The 15614-nt window shown below is 36.5% G+C and overlaps 1 protein-coding gene and 2 pseudogenes across 1 annotated transcript; 1 reads left to right on the top strand and 2 right to left on the bottom strand.

Annotated features, from left to right (window-relative positions):
* The first annotated feature begins 4601 nt into the window (after positions 1 to 4601).
* On the top strand, positions 4602 to 7171 carry LOC142519174 (E3 ubiquitin-protein ligase SINAT3-like). Its single transcript, XM_075622111.1, has 3 exons — positions 4602 to 4880; positions 5448 to 5834; positions 5946 to 7171. The coding sequence occupies exons 1-3, from the start codon at positions 4707 to 4709 to the stop codon at positions 6285 to 6287; spliced, it is 903 nt and encodes a 300-aa protein (XP_075478226.1). The 5' UTR covers positions 4602 to 4706; the 3' UTR covers positions 6288 to 7171.
* A 533-nt stretch (positions 7172 to 7704) lies between these two features.
* Positions 7705 to 10842, bottom strand: LOC142518070 (phosphatidylinositol 4-kinase gamma 4-like; annotated as a pseudogene).
* A 1227-nt stretch (positions 10843 to 12069) lies between these two features.
* On the bottom strand, positions 12070 to 14955 carry LOC142519233 (uncharacterized; annotated as a pseudogene).
* Between the last annotated feature and the right edge of the window lie 659 nt (positions 14956 to 15614).

The following is a 15614-nucleotide window of genomic DNA, read 5'->3' as shown; positions in this document are numbered from 1 at the left end:
GGGTTTGAAAGGTTAAGCGATAGTGAATTAATGGTGTGACAAGTTAAGAATTTAGAGTGATGACAATTTAAGATAAAGCTGATCAATTAGTTAAGTTATAAGATTAGACAATAAGTTAACTTATTTTTGGGAACTCAAGTTTGATGTCTCGTAAGCTTTAGTCATGATATTAACAGTTAAAATTATACCGTTGTTGGAATTTAAATTTTTTCTAGAAAGTTGGGTATGATTGATGGTTAGGTTATTTGATAGACGCATGTAAGAATTGAGATAAACACCTTGTCTTGAGGAATTTTTGTAAGTCATGAAGAAACTTGAGAATAAGTGAATATGTGTGTTGGAATTATGTTATCCAACACTATTTGGGTTGCGTAAGTTTGAATTTCAAATTTAGGGGATATGTAGTCATACGAAAATTTTGGGTGAAATAAAAATAAAAGAGAATTAGTTGTGTTCAACATAAGTTATCAATGGACGAATGTTAAGATTTTTATCGAGTAAGAAATCTAAAACCTTGATATGGGGATTTCTAGAACTCTACGGGTTATAAGTGAAGTTGATTTATTAAAGTTATTCTAAGGCTACCATGGGATAGGACCGAGAGTGGATTTTAGATTCTGGAAGTTTGCAGCCGTGGGGTAGCTGCTTAATGACATTTGTTTAGGTCCCATTAAGTGTTTTATGAAATATGGTAAAATTTAGATAAATGTTGAATCGAATCGGGTTAAAATCGGGACCCCGGTCCAAGCTTTAATACAAATCAATTAAGTTTGAGTATGAGCTCGAGTTTACGTCAAGGAATGCTTTTAAATATGTTTTGGGACATTTTAAGGAGTTTGGTAAGCTTCGGGTCAATTTTAGAGGTCCAGGGTTGAAACGATAGTTTTTGGGTTTCCAGGGGCAAAATGGTCATTTTGCACCCGGGGTGAGATTTTGGTCCTGGCAGCGCCCTGAGCACAAATTCATGATATTTTAAATGTTCATGCATCATATTTACAATTTTTACGCAATTATGATAAATACGGTGCATGCCTGGTTTAAATGAAAAATTATGTATATGCATGCTTTTATTAAGTGATGAATATGATGACGCGTTTTGAAGGAAGTGATTTAGTTGTGACTAACACGATGACACGATGATATGATTGGAGATATCGTGAGAGAAAAGGCCCCAGAGGGAGCCCGACGATCGTATTTCCATTGACATGATATGATGATATGATAGGCTCTGGCTCAGTTGACGGGTGAGAGTGTCGCTGATGTCCCCCGCCGCCGGGTACCGCGGTTACACGTAGATGGATCCATCGACTGACATGATGACATGATGATACGAAAGTCACAGCTAATGAACGGAATTCAAATTAAGATTTTAACACGTATATGATGATACGATTATACATGCTATTACCATGTTTTGACAGGTCACAGTTACGCATACGATATGATAACATGATGAGACATGTTTTGACACGTTACCATTTTACACGACACGCTTATGTTCATGTTTTTAAGCTCATGAAATGTATTTTGATTATGCTATTTTTCACTGTTGTGTGCTACGTATATGTACTTGTTATTACTGGTACAGGTGTGTTGAGTCTTTAGACTCACTAGGTGTGTGTGATGCAGGTGAGCATTTTGATCAGGGGACCGGAGGTGCCGAAGACTGAGTAGGCAGACGGGATGCGCGGTGACACGACCCGAGGACCGCATGTTTTCCGCATTATGATATGAGATTTGAGAGGAGATGAACATTTTTATATGTTGATGATATTACGATTTTTATACGTTTACGCTTTCGTTGATTTTGGAATAGTTTAGAAATTTTAAAATTGCGTTATTTTTATTGTCAAATATTTAATATCATTTTTAAATGTTATTTCGAGACTGCGAAGCTTTTATTTTTTTTAAAAAAAATGTCTAGTATAATTTTAAAAATGAGCGAGACGTTTCAAAATCAGTACAAAACATTGAAAATATGATACTTATATATGTTATTTTTCAAATCTTATAATAACATATGATTTTAAGTACCAAAACATATGTAGCAAATATTAATATTAATTAAGTTGTTCCAATTTTATACTCAAAATCTTATTTTCCATATAACATATTAGTTTGTATTCAAATATCATATATTAGTACCATATTTTCAATATTTTGTATCGATTTTCATCCGAAAAGACAAATATTTCATTAATATCAATATTTGATATACATATTTGAATACTTAAAAATCATATATTAATATTATATTTTTAATTTTATCTACCAATTTTCGTTTAAAAAAAATACGAGTCCAAGAGTTGAATATCACTATTATTTTACAAGTACTGTTGGTACATTTTTGTTTGTTTTTGGGATGTATTACAGGTATAATAAAAGACATTCCGTGGCGCTAAATACGCATTGATTACATCTCTATAATATTTTATTATTTTAGAAAATTAAAGTGGAATAATGTTAAAAGACAATTGTGCGTTATGACACCACATTACTATGTATTTGTTGAAAAGCAAGAAATAGTTAGTCTTGCATGCTAAATATAACACCGATTAAATGTTTTGTACACATATTAAATTAAAGGAAAAAAAATCTATAGTTTGGTGTCTATATTTATTGAGGAGTAGGCTCTTGTGAGACGTTCTCACGAATCTTTATATGTGAGACGGGTCAACCCTCCCGATATTCACAATAAAAAGTAACACTATCAAGCATAAAAAGTAATACTTTTCATGGATGACTCAAATAAGAGATCCGTCTCACAAAATACGACACGTGAGACCGTCTCATCTCACACAAGTTTATCTCTTTATTGAGTTATTGGAATATTAGAATGCATACTAACTCTGTATCTCAAAGTATCTAAAAAATGCAATAACATAAGTTTGGAAAATCAATTTTTGATTATGTAACTTACATGTTTTTCATTTTTAGTCATGCAAATTGATTGATAACATGATAAAAAATAAAAACGTGCAAGTTAAAGTACAAAAAAATATAATTTCTTCTTATGCTCTCCAAATCATCAAAATCTCGAACTATCGTCAAATGAAACCGTCTCATCAGAGTAAACCGGAACCGAACCCCCTAAAAAATGTATCTGCCCAACAAATAAAAAATGGTGACTCAAATTAGTATAGGATTCGAGTAGAGTAAACATGAAAGTAAGAACGATTACGTGTGTTGTGTGGGAGGAAATATTTGGTGGGGAGGATGAGATAATAAAAATGTCGGGAGAAAAGGGAGGTGCATCTATATTTATTATCTATTTACTAATATATCTTCTTTCTTTTCCCTAATTAATACTTTATTTTTATAAAATATGCCTCATCTGTGCACCAATATTTTAGTGTCTTGTTATTCAATTCAATTCCCAATTCTTTTTGTTAACAATAAATATTATGCTATTTTTATTTTTTTGAGAGAATATTACTCTATTTCAGTTAGCATGGAATATATAAAAAAAACCCCATAAAAACATTATTAAACTAATATATCTTTCATTTATAAAAATTCAATATGTTATAAAAACTCAGACATATTTATCCAAAAATCCTGATTTATGCATTTTTTGAACACGAGAACGACTGATCAAGTTTAGAAATTGTATTTCTAGTATGAATTTGGGCAAGGTGTGCATATATGGCCGCGTAGTCAAAATTTGTAGGACCTGGTCCGAAGAAGAGTGGTCAATAATCCCTCAATGATATCATGCTTTAAAACCCCAACCAACAATACAGATTTAACGTATATTTTTATTATTCACACAATTGCAAACACATCACTGAAAAAAATTTCACTTCAGACTTCTCAAGGATCAATTTTGTGAGACAAATATTTTATTTATGTCACAAACAAAAAAATATTATTTTTTATATTATAAAATATTATTATTTTTATTATAAATATGAACATTGACTCGTATCTCAAAAAGTACATGGTCTTAAAACATACCACCGGTACACCCAGCAGTTTCATGAAATGAATACCTCATTTAATTATGTTTTGCGGACAGCCCTAATAAACGTGGCCGTTCCGGAACTGGAACGGTGACCGCCGTTCCAAAGCTCCAGGGCAAATCGGTGATTGTTTTGTAGCGCTGTTCTTCGACTTTTTAGCGGCAATTTAACGTCGATACGGAACGGAACGGCTGAGCGGAACGGTTATGTGTAGAAGAGGCACACTCTTTTACATTGGATGCAATCATGGTTGGACGAAACGGGAACGGAACGGTCGGAACGGGCGTTTCGGAACCGGAACGCAAGCAACCTTGACGAGGTTCCGGGGTGTGTAGGTTGATGGCTTGTATCGGCGTTTCATATACCGAAAACGGGGATTTAACGACGGGACGGAACGGGACACGCGGAACGACATGGAACGGAAAGGATTTGTACAGCTGCAACAAGAACAAAAAATCTGTGTGTAGCATCCGTTCCGATCTCCGCAACCGCGACAGCGAACCATGCTAATAAAACACTGCCGAAGAACCTTGTACTGAGCAAATGACGGTCACATATTCATTATGGAATTCAAACCATACCCCACCTTTTATTACAACCTCCTATTCAATACCAGCATCTTCCCATATTAATTAATGCAAAGGGGGGCTAGGCTTGCTTGCTTGCTTCATCAAGAAAATTGCTAGAAAATACTCCAACCCAATTAATAAAAACACAACTTGAAGCACTGTTTTTTTTCAAGAAATGGAGTCCAACAGTATTGAATTCCCAACTGATACCGAAGGTTATGCCAATGAAGATGAAATCTCAGACCACTCTCCTCCGAAACCATCTCATGGTAATAATCCAGCAACCAATGTTCAAGACCTTCTTGAATGCCCTGTCTGTACCAGTTCTATGTATCCTCCTATCCACCAGGTTAGTCATCTCCAGCTCTCTCTTTGTTTGTTCGTTCGTTTGTTTTCTTCCCCCAACTTTAGTTGGTTGGTTATTAGTAATTTGATTGTCTCGAGATTTTAACAGTTTCTTGCTATTTTTGACACGTGCGTGTATTAAGAGAACTCAATCTCATCGATAATGGAGTCGATGGTAAAAGTTCGACGTATCAGTAATGAACTGCCTAGCCAAAAGTTTATACTTCATCTCATTCCACGTTCTTGTGATCTTGACAACCATCGTAGATGAAAATATTTGTACAAATTTGTCTTTGACACAGGTACGTAGGAAGTAGAAATTTGAGGATTCAAAATAATCAAGTCTGATCCATGTCTTTGATGACGGTTAATTATGTAATTTTGAAAGCATTGGCATGGTCGAAAATGAGTTATTGGGTGAAATATATATTAGGGTCAAGTGGATCGATGGTGGAGTATTTTGTTTATTCAAAGTTAAAAAGTCCTTTTCGTATTGTTGAATTGCGCGCCGACAGATTTCTCGTGATGTAACTACGTACGTACGTTTCTAACAAGGAGTTGATAATTACAGTGCCAAAACGGGCACACCCTTTGTTCTACCTGTAAAGCAAAGGTTCACAACAAGTGCCCAACTTGTAGACACGAGCTTGGTGATATAAGATGCTTAGCGTTGGAGAAATTGGCCGAATCACTCGAACTTCCTTGCAAGCATGTCTCCCTTGGATGCCCTGAGATCTTCCCTTATTATGGTAAGTCGAAACACGAAGCCATTTGTAACTTTCGGCCTTACAGCTGCCCTTACGCCGGATCGAAATGCTCAGTCGTCGGGGATATTCAAAGTATTGTTACTCACTTGAGAGATGATCACAAGGTCGACATGCATTCCGGCTGCACGTTTAACCATCGCTACGTGAAATCAAATCCTCGAGATGTAGAGAACGCCACATGGATGCTAACTGTGAGTACTGTTTAATATAATTTCTTGCAATCTTAAGAAATCACATTGCATGGCATTGTGAATGGTTGTAGCTAGCTGTAGTTTAATCTACCCTTTCCTTAATTTACCCAGGTTTTTCATTGCTTTGGTCGATATTTCTGTCTACATTTCGAGTCTTTTCAAATCGGGATCGCTCCTGTTTACATGGCGTTTGTTCGTTTCATGGGAGACGAGACGGAGGGGAGGAGCTACCGCTACAGTTTGGAGGTGGGAGGGAATGGTCGGAAGCTTATGTGGGAGGGCACACCTCGCAGCATTAGAGACAGTCACCGAAAGGTACGAGACTGTCACGATGGCCTCATCATACAACGAAACATGGCACTATCTTTTTCTGGAGGAGACAAGAAAGAGCTCAGGCTTCGTGTAATTGGCCGAATTTGGAAAGAACAAAGTAACCCAGATGAATCTTTGTAGCTCATATATTCTATTTTAGCTTACAATGTTGGTAGCGAGCCTCTGTGTGGAATTACAATGTTACATGGAATTAATTTTTTTTCCCTTTCGAATTATCTATTATTATATTATATTATATTATTTTTCTAGAGAAAAAAAAAAGTAGTACATGGGAGGTGCCACGTCAACAGCGGAAACCCAAAACAGTCCCACGCGTGGACTCAATCATGACCTCACACTTTACTCCGCTCATCACTCGGTGCATGAACACCTTCAGCACCCGAACTTTGCCTACCAGCTTCATGCGAGTCTCTATCTCCATCGGCGTCCCCATCGTGAAGCCTCCTATGGGAATTCCGTTACTGCCGTCGCCGATCGACGCCTTCAACGGCGATGGCAATGGATACTTCTGCAGATCAAACTTCGCCGATATTTTCTGGCTCCCGCCGCCACCGATTCTTCCAGCGGGGATGAAAACGACTCCCACAGGCTGGCCGGAGTAGACGAGCTGCAGCGAGCTGTCGTAGTGGGAGAACTCGTCGCGATTAGGATTTTTCACGGTGAGGTATTGGAAGAACTCGAAGTTAACATGTGCCGTTTGAGATGGAGAAGGTCGGGAACTGAACGGCGTTAACAGCGATTACCGGCTGCTTGGGCTTGAAGACGAAGAAGTAGACTGCTACGGCGGCGGCGGCGATGGCGAGGAGGAAGGCGGTGGCCACTACGCATGATGCTAGATTAGTACGGCCAGAGGTGGGTTTGGAATGGTCAGATCTACGAAGATATTGATTCTCATTCATTGCATTTCCTTTTCTTAGAACAGATTAGACAGACAGACAGACATGGGTGGGAAGTAAAGAGAGGTTTAGTGGGTTTTCGAATAAAGCATCGGCTTTACTTTTATGACATGATTTTATGACATGACAAGGAAAGAATTACACACACACATATGTGTAACAATCTAAATTTAAATTCACACCATCAAATTAGAATAAAAATAAGTGATAATCTACAGTAAACAGGATTTGAAACCATATTAAATTATAGGTTTTTATCAACAATCAAGACTTTGTTGAATTAGGTGGAGTCCACTACATTAATCCTGTGCTATGTATAAAATCAACTATTGTTGGGGCCGTATCTGAGTCGATGGAATAATTGAATATTTGACAGTCAGAAGTTTAACTCCCTCGTATTACTTTCTCAAACAAACATGTCGTACATAGTTTTTCTAATACAGTTTACCTAAATAATTTTCTTCATACAGTTTTTTTGACTAACGTTCTTCGTAGATTATTACATAAAATGTATAGTATTAAAAAAAGTAACTATTGCAACTGGAGGAAAATCACTTTATACTTTCTGGTTTGGAAAATCCATAATTTTATTTTATTCTCGTTAGCCCTTAAAAAGAAAAAGAAAAAAACAAAACCTACACTTTAAATCTAAAATTCTCCAATTGTGACATAAATGTATTTTAGCTCAATGCAGAACAGGACTCGGAAAGAAAAAAAACAAATGAGAATCAGAAATTGGCAAAGCTCTACAAGTCATTTCCAGTTAATGCTGAACAAATTGAAAATAGACGACCAGACAGAAATTATCTTTGCGACTCGACAATATAAACTACGGTCATTCACAACTCACAACCAACAGTATGTGCATTACGTAGATATCATACATATCTATGTACTGATTTTAAAGCAGAACTTCATATATTGTTAGACCATATCATCGAGACGGCTATCCATAATAATGGACACCGAATCAAGGAATGTAGCTTCGCTATAGCCCGGGATCACACAGTCCCAAACTTCTCGGATGATTTCCTCGATGACTGACTCTTTCCTCACCGTCTCTCTACACATCATGCTTCCTATGGCAAATGGAGTAAGGCCTTTCTCTGTGCCTTTCTTCAGAAGCATGGTTGATAAACGTAGCACACGAGCACATTCAAGCGGGAGCTCCCAACCATGGAATTTGAGCAAGGCGATGTCGTTTTCTGCATCCATTGATTGTATGTACTCTAGGGTCTCAGCGCTGAAAGGCTGGCGAGCTTGGGGCCAGTACAGCCAGTCAAATGTGCAATCTTCAAACTACAAGGACACGAAGAATAATACGGTTGAAAAGTGAGATGATATTGGATAAAGCTGGAAGACTATATCAGTTAAAAACTTGTATCGTTAACATATACATATTACCATGTATATATCAAAATGAAAGAATGAAAAATGCCACGAAACATATTTATGGCTATATTATGTACAAGAATAATTTGACCCAGACGATATTCATGGAAATTTTTTGACAATATATTTAAGGTTAAAAATATTCCACAGACAGGGACATTGACACGGATGAACAAGTGAGAAGCTGGGGCTGCGGAGGAGACAGGAGCGAGAAATGGTACATATTCATATCGTCGCAAATGTATCATCTGGACCTCTAATATATTTGTAGCAGAAAATAACTATGGTCATTGCAAACCACAGACATTTTCGAGTTAGCCATCATAGACTTGTGAACAGCATAGTCATATGAGCAAGGGAAATCCTAGAAGAATAAAGTTTATTTTTCTTAATCAAAAATTTCAGTTATGAGGAGTATGCATTGAAACTATCTAGTGGGCAAATTAATTTAAGGAAATTTATAAGTAATGGGGTAGGACAATTTTGGTACTAGATGAGATTGCACACAAAATGATAAAATGAGCAACATACAAATTCTATGCGAACAAGTAAAAAAGGTTAACTAAGAAAAACAAGAACAAAAAAATAGATTCAAAACTTACACTATACGGCAAGCAGTAGCCGTGATCAATTGGGATTAGCACGGTTTGGCTGTCTTCACCTTTACTCACCAATATATTTCCAGCATGCCTATCTGCATTGGCCATCCTCATATCCAACACTGCAATCTTGTGCACTTCCTGAACTGGAAAGGCACTAGGCCCCATATCCTCACAACTTCCACTATTCTCCATGAACATTTGCAAGGACCCGGTCTTAACAGACACCCCATCAGGATGATTAAAACCACTGTGAAGGCACTTGACATAAACAGTTGGAGGAACTCCGGCAAAGCCCCTGAGCTCTCCAGTAAACGAGCGCCGACCACTCATTGGATGATCGAGTAAGTAGACAGCACACTCCCGGATCGCACCTTCTCCAACTCTGGTTCCTTTCTTCAACCCTTCACCATCTTCTGACAGAGGAAGCCCACTGAGGGTTATTCACAGCCATAGGCTCCTCATCAGTTGGCTTGAAAACCGATAAATATTTGGTACCCGAAGAATCCAACATAAAGTATGCTCCTCCAGTGCCTTCTGATGACCTAATTGGACATTTTCCACTATCCAGACCATTCATGGTAGAATTTATCAAATCGCTAATCTCTGGAAAAATCTGGATCTTTGGGTTAATAATAACAGGCTCCAGCGCTGTCTCTCTAATGGGGGTCCTGGTTGGAACATAAAGATTATGATCATGCTTTGAATCACCCCCACACTTTCTCGGATCATTAACCTGTGGTGCTACAATGGACAGTTCAAAGTTCTTACCCACCGGGGTAGCCCTAATTTTAGCTGACTTCTGAACAAGCAAATAAATCACAGCATCAGAATTATCCTTCGAGAGATGGTTTATCAGCGTCTGGTCCTCAATCAACTTGTCGTTAAGCAAGATATCTTGATCCTCAACATGTTCAAAATTTTGTTTCTTTGCTATCTGACGCTTAACATAAGCAACATCTCGGCTTTTCTCAACATGAAAGGTGAATTCTTTCCCACAACTCGTCCTCACATTAATGACCTGTAGGTCAGACAGGCGGAGGACCAAATGCAGAACATTTCCATTTCTCACGCCATAATCTCGCATAAGGGAATTGCTCCGTGCCAATTCCCTACCTCGACAAACCAATTTTTGGTTCCTCGTGAATATCCCTTTACAATTTTGAATTCGAAGCTTCAGTGATTCAATGGAATCCGACTCGAGGACACACATTGGAACCATCGAGCCCGACATAGCAACATAGATCAAAATAGATTCCGGACTAAGTTGAGGGGATTGGGGAGGCGAAAAAATCATATTATCCTCGCGAAACGGGATAATGGAAACCAATCCAGCCGAAGACATTATGACACCCCACAAGCTCAAATCTGAAACCTAAAAATACTAAGTCGGACCCCCCCTAAAACACAAATATTCACCGAATTTTCATATATGTGATATTCATCATCATTCACAGGCCTGAATGAAACAGTAAGAAAGTCGATTAATAATAAAAATCAATTCCCAGATCCACGTTTTAAGGCATGAATCAAAATTCTAACGAGCTAAACAATCCATCAATTGAACAAATGGGACAAAAGAAGAGACTTACCAGAGAGCAGGAACCGATGGAAAACGGCGCCTTCGGCTGAGGAGACAATGGAGGAAGAATTGAAATTGGGAGTGGGAGCAATTAGATTGAAAATGAGGAGATTCACATGTTTTGAATAGGTGGAAAGCACAAGGAAAATGGATGATTCTATTTTTATGCAGAAATGTAATTCGTTGGAGAAGAAGAAAGCTCACGCGGTTTTGCCGTAATAGTTAACGATTCTGACTCCAATTTAACGCCGTTACACATATGAGCTCGACTCCGATGCTATTTTTCTCAAAAGATCTTTTTTTTTAAACGTTGTAAGACAAATCGATCTGATATATGATTAATATAAAAAATAATAATTTTCATTGAATTGTATCTGGTTAAAAATTTATGTTATGAAATTGACTTGTGAGACAATCTTACGAGAATTTTTGTTTTTATTTACGATTTGAACATATATTTTACGAGATAAGTATATGTTTTCAATATATTATCTTGTATTAATCTTTTCGATTCGATGCTGAACAACCATTTACTTGGAGAAGAAGTAAGATATCAAGCATTTCTCAGAGTTTTTTTATTAAAATTATATTTTTGAATTTGTAAGATCAAGTTTATATATATATATATATATAAATATAATAGAATAATTCAAATATTTTAAATCTTATAATAGTGCTGTATTATATAAACTATAACTGCAAAATATTTGTGCTATTATTTTTTACGTCACCCATATTACATGAAAATCGGAGTAAGATTATTATCACATTTTTTTGTAAAAAATGGAGTAAAAGAATTTAATTCTGAATATTTTTGGGGTATTATTTGAAATTGATGGTGAAAAACATACGCCGTTTGATGATCTGTTTTGGTTTCCGTTATGGAATTTATAGTTTCGAGAAGTAAATAAAATTCCGCGCTGACAATTTCTTTCCTACCTTTAATTTAAATACTGTCACGGGGTTTCATTTTCATTTTAAATAATCGTCGTGTCTTTCCTAGCTTATATTTTTAGGATTGTTTGTGTTTTCACACAAATTTGAAAAATTATTGAAAAAAGTAGGTAAATTTACAAAAAATTCTTCATGTTATTATTTATTTAATGAATATTTTAGTAATTAAATGAAAAAATTAGAAATTAAAAATTAATTAGATAAAGGTAGATTGTTGAAAAGACAGAAAATAATGTTAAATATGAAAATTGAACTAATCGACCGTTTCGTAAAAGAGTTACTTATTTTTTTTAAAACATTATTTATTTTAATGAATACACAGTGACGATATCTCCAGTGGTAATGTTTAAAAAGTAAAGCTTAAACTTCAACTTCACTTAAATAATAAAAAAAAAATTTACTTTCTTGGAAGAACAGTGAATAGAATTAATACACCAAAGACAAAAAGAATAGTCGATAAATAGAATGGATTGACCAGAAAACATGAACATTGAGGTAAAAATTTAGACAGTTAAATATCTGCAAAATCAGCAAGCAAGTTTAATGTTCAGGAACTATAATGTGAGCAAGACAAAGAGTACTCATAAACTCAAGACATGATTCCAAAATATCACGGACTTTTGACTGCAAATATCATTGAAAACACATCATCAGATTGCAATGAAGTAACCTGGAGAACATATCCAAGCAATGATGATACCGAGTAGAGCTCCAGCAAAGACCTGAGACGGAGTGTGACCAAGTAGTTCCTTGAGCATTCTTTCGCTTATTGGATGGCCTTGGAACAGATCTTCAACTATCAGATTGAGGACCTAGAGAGATTATTATTATTTTTTAGTACAGTATGGCCTGGCCTACTTATGAATAAAGAACACTATCAAGAAATGAGGATATTTCAAGACAATCCACTGCACTGTATTTAGATTTGCAGCTCCTCTATACATCAAGAAATCATTCATTTTCAAAAGTACGTCAAGGTAAAATACAGGAATAAACAAGTGGGTGGGGGTGGGGGGGGTGGGGCCAGTTCAGGTTGAATTCAATTAGAAGAAGATAACTATATAAAGTTCTTCCTTCACCGTGCAGATTTACAGAAAACCCTACTCATTAAGAATGTAAAGGATGTTTGGTCGCTTCATTCAATATTAGATATTCCAGTGGTCCAGTATCACTATAGATGATAGACATCAATACCCGAAAAATCCTTGCTCTAGTGCCAATGCCCAAACATAGGTGGGAACAAGTGAGACTTCAATGCTGGTCTCATCAATGAGTTCTGGGCCAATGTAATGCTTAGCTAAGTTCAGTAGGACGTGCCAGACATGTAAGTTATATTAAATTATTTACATCTTGTTTCACATGCGATCCGTTTGCATGCTACATGACCTAATTGAGTCCTGCGCTGGTCCGTGTCTATTAATCCATTTAGGTTGGAATATTACAAAACGTGACAGCAATCAAATTTCTAGCAGGACCACAACAGCAGCATATATTCCTAAGAGAAGCACCTAAAACAAGATAAAAGACCTTCAGAGGTAACTTGTCCATTATTCAGACAATGCCCATATATGGTTTTGGACAATTCTTCACCCTTGAGCTAGCTTTTGGAGTTGAGTTAAGTTCAAGTTCCAATCTTAACATAGTATCAGAGCACGGGTTCCATCGATATGTGTTGGACTGCCCATAGTTGGGATACCTGTTCTGCCCATAGTTGGCTCATTTGTAAACTTCACGCTCCAGCTGTTCATCCTGTGCGTGGGAGGTGTGTCAGTTGTACCACATCAGTTGGATAAAATCTCTGGGAGTTGTATATATGGTCTTGGACAATCCTCTCTCCTTGAGCTAGCTTTTGGGGTTGAGTTAGGTCCAAGTTCCAATTTTAACATGGTATCAGAGTTGAGTTAGGTCCAAGTTCCAATCTTAACATGGTATCAGAGCTCAGATTCCACTGTTATGTGTTGGACTGTCCATAGTTGGGTCGCCCGTTCTGCCCATACTTGGGTCATTCGTAAACTTCACGCTCCAGATGTTCATTTCTGGGAGTGATGAGGTATGCTAGTTGTCCCACATCGGCTGGATAAAATATCTAAGAGTTGTATATATGATCTTGGACAATCCTCCACTCTTGAGCTAGCTTTTGGGGTTGAGTTAGGTCAAGTTCCAATCTTATCAATGCCAAATTCGAAAATCTTGTAAGGATTAGTTTAACCCTCGAGTTAATGGCCCTTACTTCAAAACCTTTCCAAGCCAAGCCTTTTCAATAGCAGGAGTATTTTGAACTTGCAGTTCACTCATCAATGAACTCTAAACAGAAATTCTAAAAAAACCCTTCCGAAGCATACCATATATCAAGAAGAATGTACAAAACAATCAGAATAATTCAGAATTTGATACATATCACTTATCCTAAACAATACCCAATAACACAACAATGAACAATTAAGGAGCAAATCATGGAAGACAAACCAAAGTACAAGCAATTACCTCAGCTTGCATTCCGGCATGCCGTCTAACACCTATCGCATCATACATAACAATCAAACTGAATCCTAAACAAACGGGAAATAACGAATCTGCCACCCCATGGCAAATGGCCACAGAAGTAGTTAATGCAGTACACAGTGCAGAATGTGAAGAAGGCATTCCACCAGAGGCAAACATGATCCTAAAATCCCACTTCCTTTCCACACAAAAATTCAGGAAAACCTTCATAGATTGTGCAGGCAGCCAATGCGCATAAACCCGAAACGAACGTAGGGTTCGCGGCCAATGTAGCCACAAAAGGACTTATTTTAACTTTAGCCGTCGCCGTCACACTCATGAGCGCCGTACCAAACGCCCCATTTTGTAGAAACTCATTCTCCTGGACACTTAAATCCTTGAAAACAGAAGCATATTTCGACTTCGATGATTCAACCACAAAGGTCCCAACCTTCCGAAAAAAGGGGATTAAATACGAAAAGGGTTTGATGGTGGGGATGTAATTGCCCCATACCGAGTTAGGGTTGTGAGGAATCAAGGAATTTGAGGTGATTGAACATTTCTTGAATCTTTTCAAAATCTTGAATTTGAAGACAGATAGGGAGGAAAAACTCACCGATCTAGCACAAGAAAAATTGAAAAATCTCAAAGCCTTGAACGGAGAGTGCAGCGTCACCAGGGAGCCCATGAGAACAGAACCACAAAGCTGTCAGAATTGAGTTCAGCTTCAGTCTGCATCGAAGCAGAGTAAGAACGCAACAAAACTCGTACACTTTCGAGAATTCCGAGGTATGCGAAGAACAGAGAACACTCACTAGTCTAGGTATCACTTTTTGTGGTGGAGCAAGATTTTCCATTTCATTTTTATTTCCATTTGCTGATGATTTATGGGAAGATTTGAAAAAAATACATCTTAATCTTTCATTTAAGACTCGGTGTCTAAATGATTTTTTTTTTTACAAAACAATACCTGACAAACATTACAAATATAGTTTTAACTCCATACAAATATAAATTTACATTTTTACACTTTTATTATTTAAATAAATATATAATTTTATCCACCAAATTGTGTGTTTTCCATCTACCAAAATATTAGTACATATTATGGGCTTCAGATACTTGATTTTGTTATTTGAATACTCCATATGTGTAAAAAATACTATATTTTCGAACAATAATAAAAAATTCAGTTATTGTTGGTTTTTCATTAAAAATACATTATGATGACTTATTCATGTCATTTTATTTTTTAAAAAATATAGTTCCCCACCCATCATGAAATAAAATTAAGTACTTATTTTGACATATAAAGTATCTATTTGAAGTTTCAGATACTTGATTTGGCTCTTTAAATACTCCAAATGTGTAAAAAATACTGGATCTTCGAACGATCACCATAAATTCGGTCATTGTTGGGTTTTTCATGAAAGGTGTATTTGGATGACATATTCATCTCATTTAATATTTTTTTGTAAAAAAAATCAAATTCTCAACTAAGCATGTAAATTTTAAAGTACTTATTTTTACTTGAGAAATACCT

This window comes from Primulina tabacum, chromosome 11, assembly GCF_025594145.1.
Source record: "Primulina tabacum isolate GXHZ01 chromosome 11, ASM2559414v2, whole genome shotgun sequence".
NCBI lineage: Eukaryota > Viridiplantae > Streptophyta > Magnoliopsida > Lamiales > Gesneriaceae > Primulina > Primulina tabacum.
The sequence above is the reverse complement of the archived record's forward strand: the minus strand, read 5'-3'. Positions and strand labels throughout refer to the sequence as shown.

Coding starts and splice junctions, on each gene's coding strand:
- LOC142519174 (XM_075622111.1), top strand. CDS start 4,707: ATGGAGTCCAACAGTATTGAATTCCCAACTGATACCGAAGGTTATGCC. Junction 4,881..5,447: donor TGTATCCTCCTATCCACCAG/GTTAGTCATCTC, acceptor TGATAATTACAG/TGCCAAAACGGGCACACCCT. Junction 5,835..5,945: donor ACGCCACATGGATGCTAACT/GTGAGTACTGTT, acceptor TAATTTACCCAG/GTTTTTCATTGCTTTGGTCG.